Below are 21,399 nucleotides of genomic sequence, written 5' to 3'. Positions count from 1 at the left end.
AGAATGATGGCGCTCCTACTGCTCCACACTTACTTTGTCCAGCCCACTGAAAGAAGCCTGGAGGAAAGTTAAATGGTTTACGAGGGGCCATCCCACATATTAATTTGATTCGTTCGGAAGAATTATTTCGGACTACTTTGAGAACCATACTCGAGCCGCTTCCAGTCAGTACCCTCCCCACCCAGCGTTGACCGGTTTCTGGGAATCAATTATCCGATTCAGTGGAATGAATACATGTCCGTAGTAGACTGATAGAAGAACACCGCCGCTGGATCGGAGTTTAAAACGGTGAAAATCAAGCAACATCTACCGGAATATTTTCATAGGAATTCCTGAACGGCGCATGGTTGTCTCGGGACTTCCCGACCGGGTGGAATGATAGCCACTTACTTCCCTTCCTTAAACCAGGAAAAGATCCCATTTTGGCTGCGAGTTATAGACCGATTATTCTTCTTCATGTTCTTAAAAAGATCTTCAACACTTTCATTATTCGCCGGGTCACATTTACTCTGGAAACCTATAATATTATTAACAATACTCAAACCGGCTACCGCCAGGGGCTCACCTCCCTCCACCACCCTGCAGACGTTGTAACCCAAGACGAACTGGCTTAGGGATATGGAAACTACTTCGTTCTGATTTTCTTAAACCTTAAAAATGCCTTTGGGAACGTTGGCCCCACGCTGATTCTGTCATAATTAAAGAAACTGGGTTTCAACGGCAAAGTCATGAACTGGATCATGGATCTTGTCACCAACTGCAGTAAGGTCTCCATGCAGATGACCTGGCAATATAGTTACTATGCAGCTTTTTGGCGGAGTCTTGACAGCACGCTGAACTCCCTGGCTTCCATTTTGGAACTTAACGAGTGGCCCTGCCATACGGGAAAAGCCAATACCTGGTCATCACTCGGCGCCATCGCTTCCCCAATGATCTGTATCTCCATCTCGATAACACCTAGGAGGATTCAAGCTACCGTGTTTTCATATTCATAGGTAACACGAATGAGCCACTATTGAAAATCAAAATTATCAAGGACAAGTATCAGAAAGCACAGCGGTCAAGACCATCGACCAACGCATTGAAAATGCTATTAAAGACGCTGGAAAATTGGCTGGACGATATTTCTGAAACCAAATGGTTGGTGGAAGCAAAGAACAAATGTGATTTACCATAAGCCTAAGAGACGAAAGCGGTATTCCCCTGACAAACGCTCAAGAGATTTCAAACTATGTGGAGTCTTGCATGCAGCGTGAAGAGAGGAAAATGGTGATAGCTCTTGACAGTCTTCGTCTGGCTGCCAACCCTAGTACGCTCACTTCCGAGATGTCTAAAAATGAAAATGAAGGACTTTTAGCCCCCGTGACTTTTCAAGAGCTAAATGAAACCATTCGTAATTTGAAGACGGGAAAGGCGGCGGCGGATGGCGCTTACCAATACCACGTCCACCTCGTTTCGTGGTACATTGGCTCATCTTGCCTTGATCCATAGTGTTCCTGAAGTCTTCCAATCGCTCCTGCGCCAGCCTTTGGCGCCGATGTATGCCCCTTGGAATAGGGCCCCTTTTTCTTTGACTTTGATTGGGAATGAGTTGGCAGATCGTGCTGCTCGTGCTGCGGTGGAGTCACCGACTGTGCCATTTGTTTTTCCCCCGCCGATGGCTTTCAGTGTCGGAGAATCCTTGCCACGGGCCTTCTCTCGTCCTGGCAGACCCACTGGTATTCGCTCTCGGTGGTTCGTTTCTTATATTCGGTCTGTCCCTCCCCTGGTTACCCGACCTTATGGAACTTGCGTCTTCGTCGCCCCTTGGAGCGTCCCTTGTTTATGGTGCTCGTGGATCGTTTCCCAACTCCGGCGGTCTTGTTTCGCTTCAATAGGTCACCTACCCCTCTCTGCAGGACGTGGGCCGTCCTGGGAGATCTCACCCATTTTGTGTTTACCTGCCCCCGCTTTGCCGCTATTAGGGGGGCGCTGATGCGTCGGCTTACCCCTAATAGTTGCTCCCTGCATCATGTCTTGGCCTTTCATACTCTCCCTCCCAGACAGTGCCCCCCGCTCTTGCGCGTGCTCGTTATCTTTTTGTTCAAACTTCTCAATCTCCTCACCATTTCTCCTCCATAAGCATTTGTGCCGACATCCCCGCTCCTTTCTATTAGGCTACGGAGCATCTATGGGTCCCCAGTGACCTGATGCTTTTATCATGGACACTGTATCTCTAACCGGACGGGAAAAGCAGCTTAAAAAGGTACCCCCCCCCCCCCTGTTAAAATACAATATAAAATTACCTCCTAAATAAAACTAATTTAATGAAATCGAAGAATGTAAACCCGCAGTTTCAAACGGAACGTTTTGTTGATCACGTGACGAGTTGTATAGCCTTGACAGCCCGGAATTTTTAAAATTCTCCACCCCCTCGCCCCCTTACAGATGGACGGTGGCGGTGGCAGGTAATTTTGTATGGTGGAAGCTACAGCTTTTCCCGTCCGGTTAGAGATACAGTGTCCATGCTTTTATCGACTATCACAAAAAAAAATTGAATACGTGCGATGACTACGCTACCGGATATGGCCTGGAATTCAGCCAAAGCAAATGTGCCATTCTAGCTACAATTACTCGAATGCGGCATACATACCCCGATATCCACATTTAAGGTTCAGTCATCCCGTACTAAAAGGAAGCGGTATATCTGGGCATTACGATTGGCGCTTCTAAAGAGTACCTGGCGTTAAACGAACAGTCGCTACTGGTGAGATGTTATCATTCCTTTAATATAGCATCGAACACTATGGAAGGGGATCGCCGTGCCCGGTCTAGCTTACGGAAATGATTTCCTAAGTTTCAAGGAGCAAACCACTCGGAAATTGTAACAACTGGTCGGAAAGGCGGCCGTTGGGGGGAATTTTTTAACGTTGAAGTCAGCCAGAAAAGGGGAACTAGCTTGGTCTTCTTTAAAAGTGCGGGAAGCCAAGAGTAAATTTAACTACCTCAGAAGGTTGATTGTACAAAATGAGTGATATAGTGGTATATTTTAATTATAACATTTACAAATATAAATAATTAAATTTTAACATTGCATAAAAATAATTGTCACATTTAGGAAATTTGTACCAATGCAGTTGGGTGGATCTTACTTTGTTTAAATAAATCAACTTTAAACTGTACTCTGGAGTCTGAACCCATGTTTTACTTCTTTCACATTCTAGAGAAGGCAATTATGTAGAATAGCCCAAAATAACAGACTCTTTTTAAGGCCTAATCCTGCTTTACGACTTCACTTAGTAACTTGTGCGAAACTGTGTAGTTCAGGCTTGGAAATGTGACATTGGTTATTGACTAAATAAACCAGTCCTGGCAATTTAAAAATAATACTGGTTTTTGACCAATAAACTTCACTTATTTCCGAACCATGTGTAGTATAGTTTGCCAAGTGATAAAACCAAAGATTATAAAAATGAAAAAATCCAAATATTTGGGTGGATTGCGTTTTAGACTGACATCTGTATATCTGCGTATGTGAAGAATTGTTCAATTTGCTTGGTGGCGCTTTTACTGCTGGTGCTAACGTACACAAGACCAGTTGAACCAGTTTCAAGGGAAATTGATTTTGCCATATTTTGACAATTGTTTGTAGCTTCATCTCCATTGTACTCTAAAGCAATGACTGGTCCTAAAAGATATTTATTTAAGTTTATTTTTAAATTTGCCAAAATTGTTAAATAAAAATTGAACTTACCCCTCGTAACAATAGAATTGTATGAGGAATCTGTACCAAACACCCGAGCAGCATAATTTTTATCCATCAAAACTTCTTTAGTTCTGACTAGAGAGTTCTAATAGAAACGTAATTATTTTCAATGCTAAAGTAGAAGAATAAAATGTTCACAAACTTACAGTTGAGTGTTCAATTTTTCTAATAAATGACATAGCTCTTTCTTGAGTGCGTCCATCAGGAAAGAATACTACCAGACAACTCTGGGAAAAAAGTTAAATAATTATTTTCTTTTTCTTTTAGCCTTTCTAAAGAAACATTTAATTACTTCTTTTGAGATTTTCTTGAGCTTTCCTAATGTTTGAGGGACATAACTTTGCTTTGGATTTGAAGTGATTTCCAAATGAGAAAATTCCGCTAGTGTTGGAATGGAAATATAATCTTCAACTTGTGTTCCCTTCAATATATAAAAAAAACCTTTAACATAATAGATTATATTAAATTACAATAGATTAAATAACCAAAGGCATGAGATCATAATTTCTTTCACCCTCTCCAGGAGTAAAATCATGGATTATAGACCAACTGTTGTTGAAAGGTGTTAAGCCAGCATTACGAAACTGAGCTGAAATTTAAATTTATTAGTTTAATATAATCGTGAGGATTCGCATTAGTCACATACCTTCAAGTTCTTTATAATTGTAAGAGAAACATCCAAAATTAATTTCATTGCATGATTCAATTGAAGGCTGAGTTGTGCAAGAAATAAAAACATTCATTCTTTTACAATCTCTGGCTCGAAACTGCTGTGATGCCAGAATTAGGTTGCAGTCTTTGCAATCTCGTAGGAAAACACTTCCTTTTGTTGGTCCAACAAATATGTTGCATTTTTCACAATCATCTACTGTTATAGTATTAATCCAATCATATATGTAAATATTACAATTCTAAAAGAGAAGAGGTATAAGAAATCTACCTATATTTAACTATAATTAAATACAAACCTGACAATTCTGAATTATGAATTGTTGGCCACTGATTGAGCCGGGGAGTTTTCCAGTAACATCATTTTTTAAATTTTCAATAATAAAATCTTTGGGATTTATTCTTTCTTTATTATCCCTGAAAAAGTAGATCGCAAATAAGCCTACCTGTCAGCTATCATTAGCTTTGACACTTAACAAGCCAAGGCATACCATGAATAAACTTTGTTTTCTTCCTTTTGAGTTTTTTTAGGTTTGGACTCATTGGGAGTTTTGTTATAAACGCAACCCATTTCACTAAACAAATCTTTGCAATCTACTAAAAAAAGATTCAGATATCCCTACATTTTTAACTTATTTGCAACTATTATCGATTTGCCCTTCCAGAGAATCTTATCCAAAATGAGTTGGTGTTGAATAGACATAGCAGACGATAAAATTTTTATTTGTGAAATTGAATTTAAACAGAAACTTAAAATATTTTGATTACAAAAACTTCTAAAAATGGGTAAATCTTCCAAAGATAGAAGAGACGTTTATTATAGATTAGCTAAAGAAGAAGGGTGGAGAGCAAGGAGTGCTTTTAAACTTTTACAAATAAACGAACAGTTCGATTTATTTACGGGTATGTAAAATATAGCTAAGGCTTAGTTTTATACCTCTCAATTGATCTACCTCATTCCAAAGATAATTTAAACTCGTACGATTTTAAATTATCTTTGCTCATTCTACTGCGCGCAAAAGTAAAAAATTACTTAAATGAGTGAGAAAAGCTAAATTTTATAAGATTTAATAAGGGACTTCAGTCAGTAGAATATTCTTTCTCATTGGTTATCTCTAATTTTGTTCAATTAGGAAATAGATATTGGAACTTAAAAATTCCCAAAGGGTAACGTTACACTGGGTTTTTATTCTGCGGTGTTTTTGGGCACCAAAAATTATAATTTCTCTATGTGATTTAACATGGGTAAATAGAATTAACAAATGGCTAAATCTGGAGACATTTGTATAAAAATCACACCCAATTTTCAATTATCCCCCATGTTTGAAAAATATCCAAAATTAGGTGGTCTCCTTGTTAGTTAATATGCACTATCAAATGTAAATAAGTGTAATCTATAGGTGTGAAGAAAGTTGTTGATCTTTGCGCTGCCCCTGGAAGTTGGTCTCAAGTATTATCAAGAAAATTAAAGTAAATTAAACCTATAAATTAATTGGTTCAATCAATGAAATATATTTTCATTTTATAGTGCAAATAATGATTCAAAAGATGTGAAAATTGTAGCTGTTGATTTGCAAGCTATGGCCCCATTACCTGGTGTAGTTCAGATTCAAGGAGACATAACCAAAGTAAAAAAAGTTGATTAAATATTTGAATTTTTTTATAACAATTATTGTTTTAAAAATTGATTACACACTAGCTTTCTACTGCTGAAGAAGTAATTAAACATTTTGAAGGAGAATTTGCTGATCTTGTAGTCTGTGATGGAGCGCCAGATGGTATAATTAAATATTATATATTTATTTTTTAAAGTTCTCTATAACATGAAATAATTTTAGTTACCGGATTACATGACATTGATGAATATATCCAGTCGCAATTACTTCTTGCAGTAAGTATAAGGAGAAACTACAGAAACCGGTTTGTTTTACTTAATTATTGTTTTTTATCCATAGGCTTTAAATATTACTACTCATGTACTTAAACCAGGAGGAAATTTTGTAGCAAAAGTAAGAAATTTTAAAGGGAGTATAAAGATGTATATTTATGGGGGGGTCACATAATTTCACACATTAAGTCTAGAGGCGTGCTACCAGATGATTTTTCAATGTATAATATTATCCCCTTAAAGGTTCTCAAAATAATTTTAAATACCCCTTTACAGCACTATTTAGGATACTTGCCCAGAGAAACTAAATTTGAAAAATTATATTTATAGCCCTTTAATATCCAAATATTTGAGAGTGGTGACTTTGGGTGGTGGTTCTAAAAAGCGCCATCTAGTTTTAGTAAAAGTTGTAAAAAAAACAATAAATGATGGCGCTATCTTCGTGAATTTAGTTTTCGATTGGCGCTTTTATTTAAAAATGGTAATCAAACGACCCGTTGTAATTTTGAAATCAGTATGTAACCATGGACCTTATATAACGTTCCGTGATATAACAATTCAATTAATTTAAATTCCATTAAATTTTTCTTAAAAGATATTTCGTGGAAAGGATGTTACTTTGTTGTACTCTCAACTTAAAATATTTTTTCCCTTGGTAACTGTTGCTAAACCCAGAAGCAGTCGCAACTCAAGCATTGGTAAATTATAATCTAGACATTAACTATATAATCTATCTAAATATTTTTATTATTTTGTATAGAATCGTTTGTAATTTGCCAGAACTACTCACCACCTCCAGATTACGTGCCAACTATGGCTAATCCACTTTTAGGACAAAGCTATGGTGATTTAAATTCTTAAAATATCTAAATTTGAAATTTCACTAATAACAGAAATATGTTAATCAGAGAGAGAAGTATCTATCGCCCTATACTGCTAAAGTTATTTGCTTGAAACATGTTTCTTCCCCGGCTCCTGACAATTTCTTGAAACAGGTTTTGAAAGAAAAAGTAGTTCATGCGAAATATAAGATCATATTTATTGAGGTTACATCATTCAGTGACTTAAAAGATTTTATAACAGCAATATATGATTTATTAATTATCCCCATGCAGTGTAATTTTTACATTTACAAACTTAGCCTGAATAATACACGAAGTAGACTTTCAGCCATGTTTTGGTAGGACAATCGCTTTCATTAAAACCTTCCGTGAGCCTGTGAAGCTAACAGTTTCAGTTTAATGGGCTAGATGAGTTCTTCTTTCATAAGAGATATATTATATACTTCTGCTAATAATATCAATAATTTAGGTGAATTTCACGAGTTAGAATTACCAAACAGAATTATAGTTCCATTTATATGCTGCGGAGATTTAAGTGGATACGATTCGGATATGCCATACCCATTAGAGGTTTGTTTTAATATTACAACAATATTAGGATCAGTTTTTTTTACATAATATTTTTCAGATGAAAGAAGGAGAAAGTTACGTATACCATCCACCAACGCAAGAACCAATTGATCCACCCTATAAAGAAGCGTGTTTGCTCCGAAAACTTGACAAACTCGCTAAACCCAGCCAAATAGGAGCATTGTCAGCAAGTGATCGGCAGGAAAATTCATCTTCTCCAGCCGAAGACACCTTACAAAAAATTCAAGATCTAACACTAAATCAATGACTTTTATATTGTTAAATAAATTATATTTTAAATAAAAACATAATTGCCAGAAACTTATTTTATTTGGTTATAATTTGGGTTGTACAGAAACATTGGTTTTGAATCAATTAGAGCTACTCAACATAGGTCGGCAAGACTTTTGACCTTCTTCTCCTTCAATGAAATGTACCAAAGCCACCAGGGGTCGCTTATAGGCACTCAAATGTCTCAAATTTGGTTTAGGAAGAACGACTTAGTGTTTACAGATATTATATTTTAAAACTGTAAGCACTAAGTCACTGTCCTTCAAATCAAAATCAAAATTTCAAAAATCAACCTTTTGACTTCTAAAATAGGAGGAAATATAGACCCCTAATGGGTTCAGTGAAGTAGGTAGAATCTTAATAAATTTTTCGTGGTTTATGCTTGGAGGAATCACAGCTATTGATTCCTCCAAGCAGCGTTGCCAGATCGAAAATCTGAAATTATCGTATCTAGGCCAAAAAATTATCGATTTTCCTGGAAAATTATCGTACATTTCTTTTTGGCGATAAATTTTAATTCATACATAAATGCGTTGAATTTAGATGATTTTTTAAAGCACTACAGGAGTTTTATTTCAGGGAAATAAACAAAATGTCTATTATCATTATTAACTGAACTTAATATGTTTAAAAATGTTTTAAAAAATGCGGTAATAGCTAGGAGTAATAAACTCACACTCTGGACTACGCGTACAGAAAATGTATATAATTCATTTTTAAGTAGAAAAGTTATATAAATTAATAATAAAATATAAATCGTTCGTAGGTTTTTAAAAAAATCTAAAGATTATCGTACATTATAGTACGTTGAGGCAGAATTATCGAAATAAAGGTACGATATCGTACGCCATGAAAATTATAGTACGCCCTAAAAATGTTGATTAAATTATCGCACTGTGCGATAATTATCGTACGTCTGGCAACGCTGCCTCCAAGGTTTATGAACGTTTATGGTTTCAAGTTTCCCCAAAATTAGGCGGCTCCGGCGGGCCTTAGGAATTCCGGTCTCCAGGGCTCCAGTCTCCGGCGGGCCTTAGGAATTCCGGTCTCCAGGGCTCCAGTCTCCGGCGGGCCTTAGGAACCCCGGTCTTCACTCTCCAGGGCTCAGACTGGTAGCAAGGCCCGCTACTCACTTCCGGTAATGTAATGACGTAAACGGTAAATCGACACTATTGACGTATTAATAAAAGAAATCACCTGTAAGCTACACTTATGTTTTCTTTGGAATGACTCCCAATATGAATTTGTTTGCTGCAATTCGCTATTGACTTGGTAAAGAAAGCTTTAAAGGAAATTAAAAGGATATAAAAATGGAGGTTAAACGTTAACTTATTAGTTTGACCTAGGAGCAACAAACACAGCACCCCACACAAGAATAACGCAACCCGTCAAAAGTCGTGCATTTTCTTGCGTACAGTTTTCATTAGTTAGACGCTTTAGCGTAGTGTTGTAAGTCGGAAAATTTTTCGCTCGGAACATTTTCCGTATTTTTCCGAAAAAAATAAAAATAAGCTTTCATTCCATGATTAGTCTAATATATTGTTTACAAATTTAAATAAAGCAGCATTTTCGCCTCATGTTTTCGAATCTAAAAGTAAAACTAAAACTCTAGACTAGATTAAACTGATCAACAATGCTATTAATGTTTTGTAGTATGTTTACTGATATTAGATATTTCATATCATTAGAAATGCAAAAACATTTAAAAAGTAATTTATGTTTCAATTATTTATTTTCATGATTTGCGGAACATTTTCCGCATTTTATTTTTTCCGGAAAATTAACGACACTACTGTAGCGCCTGCGGCCGTGGGAAGGGGAAAATTCGGAAATTGTCTTCGCCCCTCTTTCCGTAAAATGTGCAGCGTAAAGGTTCATCCAATGAATTTTGTACAGAACACGGCGTTAGAGGGTTTAAAGGCTAGCTGCGTTCTCCTTGTGTTTGTTGCTCCTAGGTTTGACGCAGTTAGGTAGGACCATGTTAATATCGACTGAAACATGTAAAGGTGAAATCGTTTCCTTGAGAACCGATACTACTCCTAGTTACAGTTACAAGTCCCTTGTGTGATTGAATTTCCTCGAAAGCAAGTTTTTCTGAATTTGAACAAAGGTTCGGCTATTTCGTTTTTGAATCGACTTATTTTGTGTGTTGTGTGGGATAAATTTAAAGGAACATGTTTATTTTCAAAAATTGATAAAATTTATTAAACTCTATTTTTGTATACAAAAAAAGCTACATAGCTGCATATAGAGTGAGTACTGCACCAGTAAAGTGTTTACTATACGTTTTAGTACTAATCCCCACCCACAATTAGGACTCTTTTTACATTGTCTGGCTCGAGGATCAGTCGCGAAGGGGTGGTCTGCTAATTTGGTTACCAGAATAGTATGGAAAGCCAAAAACTCAGTCATTGGGTACATAGATATTGGAAATCCAGCCCTAAATAGGCGCTTCAAAGTCAAATATAGAGTTTGTGCAACCACGACAGGACGTACAACCGATTTGTCTATTGTTTATCTTTATACTGACAAAGCTAAAAGAGTTTTTCAAGAAGCTTGCTCGAGAAAAGGTGAGGAGCAATACAGTCTTGGATGATTTTAATAAAGCGCCTTGAAACTAGGGCCCAGACGGCAGATCCCCCTTTGATTTAAGGACCCTGCAGATAATGGTGATGGTAATTGCAGTGGCACGCGCAGTGGCCGATTACCCAAAAGGTCCTCGTCGTCTCTAAGGGCCTCAAAAGTGTCCTTACAAAAAGTACCTTATAACAAAATTGCACATAGGGCCTCAAAGGAACGTAATTTGTGTTGTATTTCTGATGGCTAACCATTTCAGAAAATGTCACTTATCTCTCTAAAATTTGCTTTAAAATTACTGAATATAGGCACAGATAATTAAAAAAGGTTAAACATATTGTGCCCCGTCTGATTGTATCAGAGACTGAATTTGACCCGCCATCCAAACAAATTATTATTTTCAGTTTACATGTAGCGGTCAACGTGATAAGTTTATAAACTGCTGGATTTTCGTCTGCTAAGCAGGCAATAAATCGAAAAGCGTCTGCTTAGAAGACAAAAATAGACCAGTTTATGTGTTTCTCTATGTAAACTGAAAAATTGCCCATTGTGAAAAAATTCGGTTTTATTTAGTCAAAAAAGGAAATCACCACAGTTTTCCCTGGCGCCATTCCGACAGTCCCAAAGCCAGGCAGTGTTAAAAGAATTCTCATTATTACGATTTTCCACCTCAATTCGCGCGCAAAGTTCTGCAGTGCTAGACTAGACACAATTTTTTAGAGACAAAGTCTCTTATTTCATCAGACAACAGCTAAAATAAATAACACGAAACACCTTTTACAAAAACCTAGAGCCCATAACAAATGGAAAAATTAAACCAATAAAAAACCAGCTGGAATTTCGAATCAGGGCAGACTATTAACTCGAAAATTTTACAGTAGGTTCAATTTGAAGGTCAGAGGTAGTTGTTAACGCTGTACGCCACGGTAGAGGGACGTCACTCGGTACGGTTGCCACGAAAAAGACATAAGGGCTATGTTCAGTAACTCTCAACGAAGTATCTGAAAATTTATTTTCGTTGATACCGTTGCTAACGTGACGTAGGATCTTGTTGAACGCTTTTTACGCTTGCTGTAAATTTGTTGCGGCGTCTGCAGCTGGCCTTACTTCGTGCTGCGACGTCACGTGACCGTTGAGCAACGTGACGTCAAATCCGGAAGTTAAGAAACCCGTTCAGTAAAAAACCGCTGACCGTTGAGCTCAGCGTTGAGTCAGATTAAAAGATTTTGCTGAAACTCGCGTTGTACTATCATGGGTTATAGTTATTCATTTTAAAGAGGAAGAGTTCGCAGTTCGAAAGTACATTGAGGGGTCAGTGGGAAAAGTTTGTTAGTCCTCAGTTTCCATGGTAATCGAGATCGGTGACGTCGTAAGATTAAAGTGGCTAGTTCACGTTATTGCTTCAATCACAACCCGAATCGCGCTGGCGTCAGTAATGGAATTAGAATCAATGACACCGACGACGTTAGCGAAATTGAGGAATCGGAAACGCTAGCTTCCGTAGAACCCAAAAAACTCCTTCCGGTCCTATCCGTGGCGCTTCTGGTAGCGGCCATTCCAACCTCGGCGTATGATCCAACTAGGGTTCAAAAAATACAATTATAAGGACGGTTTTACCTGTCGAAAGGGTCTAAATAAATTGACCATGGACCAAGAAATTAAGGGAACACGCTGCACTGGCCCAAAATGACGCGTTAATACCGTTATTTGCACTGAACATTTATTGACAAACTTGGTATCAAGGCTGTCGATACCTCGTGTTACGGTCAATTATAAAAGCACTTCCTGACATGACAACGTGCAGCAGCGGCGCTTCCTATTAAAAACCAGCAACAGCGAATCGCCTTAGATTATTGGTCCATGTTTTGGCTAATTAATAGGATAATTTTGTGTAGGCCGCTATAATAATTTAACTATACCAACCCCGAAGGCAACAACACGAGTTTAAAATTTCCTCCGAAAGACATTTTGTAGATTATCCGAGTGAGGTTAATGGTGGCAATAAAATAAATGTGTGTAATTTAAAGCTGGCCATTCACGCGTTAAATTTACACCAAAAGCAAAAGCTCGTCAACGGGACTTAATGAAGCGATGCGAATATGCCACGATTAACATACCCGGCTACATAGTTTTTCCCTATACTCCACTCCCTAGAAAGGGACCAGTCTCAGCACACCCAGAAAACCAAAGTTTAAGTCCTAGTGCACAGTGTACATTTGTAGGAAAAGAATATTTTGCAGCGTATTTTTACAAATGGCGAGAAAGCGAAACGTCCGCCATTATGTGAATTTCCAACAAAATTCTCGACCGAAACGAGTCTAGGTGGCGTAACTGCACTAGCTTCTCCGAGGTTGCGCCCAGGGCTGGTCATAAGGCACTAGTCACGGCATTTGACTTCTAATATAAATGCTCTGACTACCAAAATTAATCGAAATCTGGGGGCTTACTAGTCTATTTGACTAGTGAAAAATGTATCTAAATATTCTTAAATAATGGCGAATATCATAAATTCATCATTCATCAATCCCATTTTATTTTAAAAAATCACATCATGTAACTAAAGTGATAATAAGCTCCTGTATTATATCTGACGGGTAAAGCAAAATGTTGGCTGCCCTTCTTGTTTTATACCCCCATTTTTACCTCCACTAGTCAGTGACTACTAAATAAATTAAGATAGGAGGCTCACTAGTCAGGCTGACTACTAAAAAAAATATTCCTATGTCCAACCCTGGTTGCGCCTATGATCTAGTGTCTGCTACAGACAAATTTAAAAGTCATAAGAATGTTTTTTTTTAAATAATCTTATCAAAATATAAGCAAACGATGCAAAAATCAAATTAAAATGCAAGTATCATTATTTACAAAGTCAAATTTACGAATAACAATGAGGAAAAACTAATAGCGTCTGCTTTAGCCGCTACCTATCTAGCTTTCAATGGCGAACCATAGGGGGCGTTGCGATAGTTTTCGGTCGTGAATAAACTCAATCAGGCAACGCTACTATCTTTTTAAGCCGACTGAGAAACAATTGCCCGGCAGCTCTGTCTCTCCACACCAAAACAGGCGAAAGTGTTCGCCTAAATAATTTTTATCCTGCTGGTCGGTGGTTGTTTCGACCGTTATTTGTAATTGTGTACTTGGACTACGTCATTGAGAGAATCTTACCTCCGGTGCCGCGAGGGTATTCCTGGGCGGAAGCGGTGGGCCTCAAAGGACTCTCGATTGTGTTTTCTCCGTTATTGAAGGTGCGACCATTTCGGCGCACGGAGCTGACCCTGAACGCATTTCGGAAGTACGTCCTACTTGGAGGACCTACGATTTCCGGCGTGTCGTTTGAGGTGACGCTAGCCAGTGTCGATGAGGAAAATTCGGGGCTCACGGGGGTTTCTGTCCCACCGACGGTTTTACTCGTAGTTACGCTTTCCTCGGAAGTTATTAACTCCGCTGTCGCTAGAAGGATAAAGAAATGCCATTACCCTCAAATTGCAATGATACAAAAAGTAAAGAGTATTTATAAGTTTTGGACCTCTGACCTTGAATTTTGAAAGGTCAAACTTAAGCCAAATTTAGGCTAAAGCTCAAACATGTAATATCACCATGAGCGACTGGGTAAATTTACGTCTAGGGCCCCCGATTTTTAGCAGCCCTATTTTGACCACTCCATGGAGGTGCAAAACGTAATAATTTGGGTCTCGAGAGGTGTCAAACGGGCCCCAAATTTAGAATGGGTCTAGGGCCCTCGAGTTGTATAAACGCGAGTATAAACGAGCCTCTTAAGGGAACATCCTTTAGTTATATTAAATGAAGTAACTGGTGTTCGAAAATAGTAGCTAATCGGTATATATATGACGTATATGACCTGAGAAATAAAAAAATCTGCAAGTTATTTATTTATTAATTAAGTAATTAACTAATATATAATTTATATATATATTTATTAATTATTAGAATTATTAATTTTTATTGAATTTTTTAATTATTAATTTTTATTGAATTTTTTCATTATTAATTTTTATTGAATTTTTTCATTATTAATTTTTATTGAATTTCTTAATTATTAATTTTTATTGAATTTTTTAATTATTAATTTTTATTGCATTTTTTAATTATTAATTTTTATTGAATTTTTTTAATTATTAATTTTTATTGAATTTTTTAATTATTAATTTTTATTGAATTTATTAATTATTAATTTTTATTGGATTTTTTAATTAATTAATTAATAAGAGATAGCGTTTGTTTATCAGATGAAAATCCAGCAGCTAAGTAAACTTATCGCATTGTCCGCTGGTTTTATGGGCTTAATTAAGTTGTAAATAGTCCAAAGACATTTCGCCAAATGCGTTCCCACGCCCAAAAGTGGAGCGCGCTTTAAATGACGGTCAAACCAATTGAGGAAAACTGGGAACTCTTCGGGCTCCGTAAATTTTAAAATCCGGCCATAAATAAAGATATTAAAGATTCAATCTTATTTCACTCTCCGAAACGGGTTCAACTGACCGTCCCACAGTTTATATTTTTCGAATAAGAATTTATAAAAATCAGCAACGCGGAAGTTTTCCTCAATAAACAGCAACTGAGAAGAAGGGTTTGGCTTTTGCGAGAGTTGAAGAGGTTCTTTTGTGTCGGGTGGGCGCTGCTCCGTTTGGTCACCCACATTCATTCTAACAACCTCGTTTCCAACGAAAATCGCCCCTTTTTGGAAAGAAACGACTCGGCATGGGTCAGGTTTAAGTGACGAATTAAATATTCATAAAAAAAACACCATAGCTCTGGGATACGGTCGCTGATATCTTTTCAAAGAAGATAAATCTAGTTTCAAACACTACCAATTTTTAAGGTGAAGATTTCAAAGTGTGCCCCGAATACGCGAAAATTATACCTTTTACTCTGGTGTTAGGCGGCTTGAAAACAATGTTTCCTATTTTAACATATGACGACTTACGCGCTTTTCAGTCGAAGCCTTTAAAACCTGGTTTAGTAAACCGAACTTTAATTTTAATTCCAAATCCCACAGAACTTAAAATTACCCTTATAATATTTTACGAACCGGCTCAGCTGATAGAAATTATATCAACGAAGAAAAACCCCGGTTGTTCTGTTGGAAGACAGTGTAGACCAAATTTATCTTGTTATTAATAATTATGGACGCTATTTTACTTAATAAATTTGGAATAATATTTAAGCCTTGAAAACAAAAATTAGTTGGTGCACTATTTTTCATGAGACGTTAATACACAAAGCGTTTTTAGGTACTGTTAAAAGTCGTAGACATCGAACCTTGATTATTTACCTACGCGATTTCAACGCTGAAAGGGAAGTAGGGAGGGTGCATAAAAGAGTGCGTCTCAAATATCAAGCTATTTGAACCTGGGAAATAATTACGATAGATTAGTTTTTCTGAAGATTATCAGATATTATCAATCAATAATCAATAATCAGCTAGTCTAATACCCAAGGCACCACCATGTAGTGTAAGTCCGAATCTAATCTGAAATCATTTTAAACTAACATAAAGTATAGGTGAGCGGATTTCAGATGCCTCACAGTTATCTATATACAGGGTCTTCCGTAACATCCTGTATATACCTTTCTAAAATTTAATTACAGTTTATTTTAATTTGCTTCCACAAGATTATATATAGTAACCGTATAAGTCAGATACGGTCCGGGTAACTGAATCTGGTCAGATTTAGACAATGAGGTAGAATAAATAGAGATCCAAATCCGCCTTCCAGGACCTACCGTTTCGCGGGACAGTATTTGCTGAGTTGGAGAGTCGTGTTGGCGCCATCGATCGTGTTATTGGAAAACTAAACCTTAACATATTTTGCAAAAGGGTCTGCTTATAGAAACAGATGGCGCCAACACGATTGGATAAAGTTGAAACTTAAGCCTAATTCTAATACTCAAATGGTATATTCCCATTCGATCAAAATCACATTCGACCGAATTCAATATGTTTCCGAAATATAGCCCAAAAGGCGGATTCGGTTCATTGGGACCTTTGGTTTTGTTTTTTACTTCTGCCCCGAGATATAGCAGGGTACGCAAAAAACGTTATACCTAAACAAAATTTCTACAGGTGTACTAACGGTTAGGTTAGGTTAGGTTAGTCTCTCACTTCCCTAGGGTGGCGCGCTTTTATAAATATATTTATGATTTGAACTTTTTATTTATATCAAGAATACAATAATTCGAACAATTCGAAACACTTATTTATATAAGAAGTAAACCTATTTAAAAAACGTCTCATAAAAACGAAATTTGATGTACTATAAAAAATAATATAAACGTGCAAAATTGGGCTGTAAACCGCACAATTGGGATATTTTCGATCGATTGGGACTCAATGTTAAATCGTTTTCGAACGAATGGGATTTCCGGTCGAATGGGACCAAAGCACTCAAATAAAACGTGCCCCGCAAATCCCAGATTTGTTTGGATCTCTATTTATTCTACCTCATTTGATTTAGAGCAGATCAGTTCAGATATATTACTTGGGATAATGTATCAGATACAATTTTAAATCAGACTAACTCCAGATCTCAGAAAAACATTTTGTAATGTACATTAAATTTTTTTATTGATTTATTTTATAGAAACACCTATTTAAAAATGCAGATACCAAAACGTATCATTGCATTTCAGGAACTTCCAATTAAATAATATACCCGTGAAACATAAGCGTAAGAGTATAATTACGGCCCTTCCCCAGCGGCCCTTAAAGAACCCTACCGACACTACCCGCTTAAATTGAAATAGCCTAACGGCATCTGGAAAGATTCGACCCAGATAAGAAAATGTAGATAGAGATGGAATAACGAAGCCTATTCATAAACATTTAATATTTTGATGCCCCAAGAAAATAACACGTTTCGAAATTTTTTTTGCAAAAGAAGAAAACCGGTCCATAGCTACCGCCGGAGATTCAAGTTCAAGGCAGAAGGAAGGTATTGTACCCATAAAATAACATCTTTATAAATATTTAGGTTTAAGAAAAACAACCCAAAGTGGGACTTTGCTCCGATTCAACGCGAAAACATTCACGGTTCAATGAAAAGGAGTGGTTTTTAAATCGTTCTTCACTTTTTTATCTTCTAGGATAAAGACACCTCGGAAAAACAAACGGGTATCGTTAAGTTTGAATACGAAATGAGATTTGTAGAGCAAAATTAGGTCTAATTTAAAGCGGTGATGCGCTCATGGATGAACACCTTTAAAGCTTCATTCTCGAGTAATGTTTCCAAGTTGTAAACAAAATGTTTAAAACGTGTTTTAAGATACCATTAAAAAACACCGATTTGTTTTCAACTAACTGTTTTAACATTTTTTTTTTCAAAATAGAGGTTACTTACTTTTTCTAAGGAATATTTTACATTATGAGGGAATATAGAAAAAAAACAATTATTCTTTCCAGTTTACGTAGTCACATAGCGGTCAATCCGAGAAGCTCATAAACATAGGATTTTCATCTGCTAAGCAGACGCTTTGTGATTTATCATCTGCTTAGAGTTTATGAGCTTCTCGGGTTAACCGCTACGATGCCGGGAGTAGTGGCGTACTCCTGTAATCCCAGGAGGCAGGGTTTGTGGATGGCCGTGTGAGGACGACCACTAATCCCCCAACGGGTGGTTGTCATACCACCGCCACGGGTGTCCCAACCCTATCCTCAAGTATCACCCCGTTGGCGTGGCCGTAACACATATATCGCACCTGATTATTCAAATGGACGAGCGGACTGAATTGTCCCACCCGTCACAATCGCTCATAGCAAGCTTCTAAAAAAAAAAAAAAAAAACCGCTACGATTTCTGTTAATCCGATAATTTGTAAAGAGTTTTTGGTTCCGATTTCTATTAATCTGATAATTTTTAAAGCATTTTTGGTTCCAATTTTTGATTAATCTGAGAATTTGTAAATAATTTTTGGTTCCGATTTCTATTAATCCGAGAATTTGTAAATAATTTTTGATTCCGATTTCTATTAGTATGATAATTCGTAAAGAAATGTGGGTTCGAATTTCTAAATAAATTTTTGTACCTAAAAAATCTTGAAAATCTAGTGAGTCATTCGCCAAGTAATTTCCAATAAATTTCCTTCGCAAAGCGGGGGTTTCAGTTTCATTGAACTCGCGATAACAGCAAAATAACGTGATCCACGGAAAACTTTATATAAAATTAAAGATTTCCCACATTTCGCAAAAAAAAAGAGAAAATACCCGACTCAAAAAATAAAAGTGGCAGATCTTGAAGAAAAGAATCCCAAGATTATTTGTTGTTTCGAAGCTCCCACTAACAGGACCGCATTGAACTCGAGTAGGACGTTTCCCCAAAACAGTTTTGCACATACGCCCAAAACCTTCGATATTACTCATGGAAGTGGGCTTCGAACTGAACTGTTGCGATAGAAATATCAGTTACAGAGTCTACTGGAGTTGGGCAAAAGGATTGTAGAATTCCAAAAACAAAATTGCTGGTTTAAATAACGGGTTATGGAGGATGGATTTGTTATTATAATAATGATTTTAAAGGAAAGGCTATATAAACTATATGAGCTAAACACGCGTTGCAAGGGGGGAATGTTCTATTAAAAGGGTTGAGAACATCCAAGCTGTATGGAAAATTCCAAAAGTTTTTTTTCTGCTAGATGACGGAGATGTGAACAGGTTCTTTTGGCAAATTCGCGAATGTATAAATGTATACAAAACGTGAAAGTTGCACCTCTACATTTTCTTTTTCCATAAGCTGACCTTGTAAATTGAGTAAATATCCCATTTTGGCGAGTTTTATTAATCGACTATTATTATCGACCACGTAGTAATCGAGTAATAAAGCTTAATTTATTTCAACTTGAGTTAGTGTCTTACTTTTGGTTCACCGAAAATTGCATTACCCTCAAAAGCAAAAGCGCAGTGTTACCAGTCGTCCAACAATTACGCGGTTAAGAAAACTTGAATACTATTGAAAAAAGACGTGGAATTATCGTGATTGCTTTGTGTGAATAACTACCAGTTTAGTAGTTTATAGTAGTAGTATAGTTTAGATTTATATGTAAAAGAATATTTCAAACTTTTATTTAGTTTTGTCTACCAGTCATCGCTTTAAATATTGTGTCCTACTGCACCTAATAATATATAATCAGATAAAAAAAGATACCACGTACGTAAGACTTCCGCATCCTAAATATTATCAATCTTTTTCCAAATTAATCACCAACATTACAAAGCAACTTTAAAAAATAAGTGGTTTAATTAAATTAAATTTTATAAGAAAATATTTGACCTGACAGCATTGTAGTTGAAATAATAAATTCAAGTATATAAAATACACATTCAAATTTATAATTTGCGTCTTTAATTAATCGAACTAAAAAGTTACTGGTATTTCGATTAATTTACCAAGCGACCACTATTTGAACTCAAAAACCGCGAAACAAATTTTGAATAAATGGATCCAATTATACTTTCGCGTAAAGAAAATGTTGATAAATTAAAATATACAATAGAAAGAGAGGCTGCTAAAATGGAAAGCACGAACACTGTAATTAAAATTTCAACAATCCGGTTCCCCGAAAAATAAAATATAATTCTTAATTACGTAAGAGCTCCAATACGCACGCATTCAGCACCGTCAACGACGAGCTTTGCATTTTTATGCTCAAAGAGCCAGAATTTCCTACGCTGAGCTTTTATTTAACCTATCACAATGAAGCTATAAATGCCCCGAAAAAATAGGTTTACTTGAAAAAAATATGTCTTCACGAATTAAATTTTTGCTAGATAATTTTGAGTTCAGGAAATGATTGAGAATGATCATTAGCTACGGCACGCGACCAGAATGTCCGGAATTTATCTGGTACCTCTCTAATTGTTGATTGAAATATTAAACACTAACGAGACATTTTTAAAATACCGGTTTTATTACATAGTTAAGTTTTTCTTAAAAAAAAGATATCACTTCTTTTAATAGTTAACGTTATCAACTTTGACAGCTATTAAAAAAAGATATGATTGAACACAATGGCATAATAATAATAATATCTTTTAAATTATTTTTAAAGGATCTTGTAACTTATATTAAATTAAAATTAAATTATTCATATTTCTTACCAAAATATAATACTTAAAAATAATATAACTTAATATTTTCCGTTTTGTCACTCTATACCAAAATTATAGTTTGACAACAATTAAATTAAGGTAACTATTTTTAAACTTTCAAATATCAAAAAACTCACCATTTAATATATTTTTATTATTTTGGAATTTTCGATAAGTTCCATTTTAAATTGGAATATCAATTAATCAAATAAAGTTAAATAAACTATTTTAATTGTTTATTACGTATCAGTTCTAAGACAGCTTTTCATTCCGCCGAAGAAACAGCGAAATATTTAAATTTGTAATATATGACACCGAAAATGTGTACGAAAATTAACTGAATAACTTTCAAATAGTCAAAAACTCACCATTATCAGAATCCGCGAACGCAAAAGCTAGAAAACATGACAAGAAACAAATACTGAAGTTGCGGCCGATCATTTTTGCGCATTTGAATGACTTTTGAAAACTCTCAGCGGAATGACTAAGACGCCTAATTTCATCACATACTTTTAAATAACACCGAAAACCACGACCCGACAATACGTAAAACTAACAAACCGGCGGTTTTCCCGAAAAAAACGGTCAAATTAATTCGAAAGCCGTAGAGACTGAAACAATCAACGATGCTCTCTGAGCGTCGAAACGCGAAGGTTTACAAACCGACGACTTCCTCCAATTTTCCAAAACACTTTTTCCAAACTTTATTTTGA

At 36.2% G+C, this 21,399-nt stretch overlaps 3 protein-coding genes across 4 annotated transcripts; 1 reads left to right on the top strand and 2 right to left on the bottom strand.

Moving 5' to 3' along the window:
* Positions 1–3,025: 3,025 nt before the first annotated feature.
* On the bottom strand, positions 3,026–5,672 carry LOC149948303 (protein XRP2-like). Of its 2 annotated transcripts, XM_090173289.1 has the most exons (9): positions 5,592–5,672; positions 4,906–5,011; positions 4,714–4,831; positions 4,392–4,656; positions 4,231–4,334; positions 4,038–4,166; positions 3,892–3,972; positions 3,734–3,830; positions 3,026–3,667 (listed from the first exon to the last, which is right to left on the bottom strand). In XM_090173289.1, the coding sequence occupies exons 2-9, from the start codon at positions 4,983–4,985 to the stop codon at positions 3,486–3,488; spliced, it is 1,056 nt and encodes a 351-aa protein (XP_090029415.1). In that variant the 5' UTR covers positions 4,986–5,011; positions 5,592–5,672; the 3' UTR covers positions 3,026–3,485. The 2 variants fall into 2 exon arrangements, with proteins under 2 accessions (XP_090029415.1, XP_090029414.1); XM_090173288.1 differs by lacking the exon at positions 5,592–5,672 and having other exon boundaries at positions 4,906–5,197.
* On the top strand, positions 5,097–8,039 carry LOC149948302 (tRNA (cytidine(32)/guanosine(34)-2'-O)-methyltransferase-like). Its single transcript, XM_090173290.1, has 10 exons — positions 5,097–5,317; positions 5,815–5,884; positions 5,943–6,042; positions 6,114–6,192; positions 6,253–6,305; positions 6,370–6,423; positions 6,898–7,000; positions 7,063–7,146; positions 7,614–7,714; positions 7,773–8,039. Exons 1-10 carry the CDS (start codon positions 5,197–5,199, stop codon positions 7,980–7,982), a joined length of 975 nt encoding a protein of 324 aa, XP_090029416.1. The 5' UTR covers positions 5,097–5,196; the 3' UTR covers positions 7,983–8,039.
* A 2,193-nt stretch (positions 8,040–10,232) lies between these two features.
* Positions 10,233–21,185, bottom strand: LOC149948301 (uncharacterized). Its single transcript, XM_090172299.1, has 3 exons — positions 21,055–21,185; positions 13,751–14,035; positions 10,233–12,161 (listed from the first exon to the last, which is right to left on the bottom strand). Exons 1-3 carry the CDS (start codon positions 21,125–21,127, stop codon positions 11,989–11,991), a joined length of 531 nt encoding a protein of 176 aa, XP_090028425.1. The 5' UTR covers positions 21,128–21,185; the 3' UTR covers positions 10,233–11,988.
* Positions 21,186–21,399: the final 214 nt, after the last annotated feature.

Source organism: Leiobunum rupestre, chromosome 4 (genome assembly GCF_980474605.1).
Source record: "Leiobunum rupestre chromosome 4, qqLeiRupe1.1.hap1, whole genome shotgun sequence".
Taxonomy (NCBI): domain Eukaryota; kingdom Metazoa; phylum Arthropoda; class Arachnida; order Opiliones; family Sclerosomatidae; genus Leiobunum; species Leiobunum rupestre.
This window is presented reverse-complemented; position numbering and strand designations above follow the sequence as displayed.

Coding starts and splice junctions, on each gene's coding strand:
- LOC149948301 (XM_090172299.1), bottom strand. CDS start 21,127: ATGATCGGCCGCAACTTCAGTATTTGTTTCTTGTCATGTTTTCTAGCT. Junction 14,036..21,054: donor GTTCGCGGATTCTGATAATG/GTGAGTTTTTGA, acceptor TTATCCTTCTAG/CGACAGCGGAGTTAATAACT. Junction 12,162..13,750: donor ATACCCTCGCGGCACCGGAG/GTAAGATTCTCT, acceptor TTTGAACCCTAG/TTGGATCATACGCCGAGGTT.
- LOC149948302 (XM_090173290.1), top strand. CDS start 5,197: ATGGGTAAATCTTCCAAAGATAGAAGAGACGTTTATTATAGATTAGCT. Junction 5,885..5,942: donor GTATTATCAAGAAAATTAAA/GTAAATTAAACC, acceptor TTCATTTTATAG/TGCAAATAATGATTCAAAAG. Junction 6,306..6,369: donor AGTCGCAATTACTTCTTGCA/GTAAGTATAAGG, acceptor TTTTATCCATAG/GCTTTAAATATTACTACTCA.
- LOC149948303 (XM_090173289.1), bottom strand. CDS start 4,985: ATGGGTTGCGTTTATAACAAAACTCCCAATGAGTCCAAACCTAAAAAA. Junction 4,832..4,905: donor GAAAACAAAGTTTATTCATG/GTATGCCTTGGC, acceptor CTACTTTTTCAG/GGATAATAAAGAAAGAATAA. Junction 3,973..4,037: donor TCAAGAAAATCTCAAAAGAA/GTAATTAAATGT, acceptor CTTTTTTCCCAG/AGTTGTCTGGTAGTATTCTT.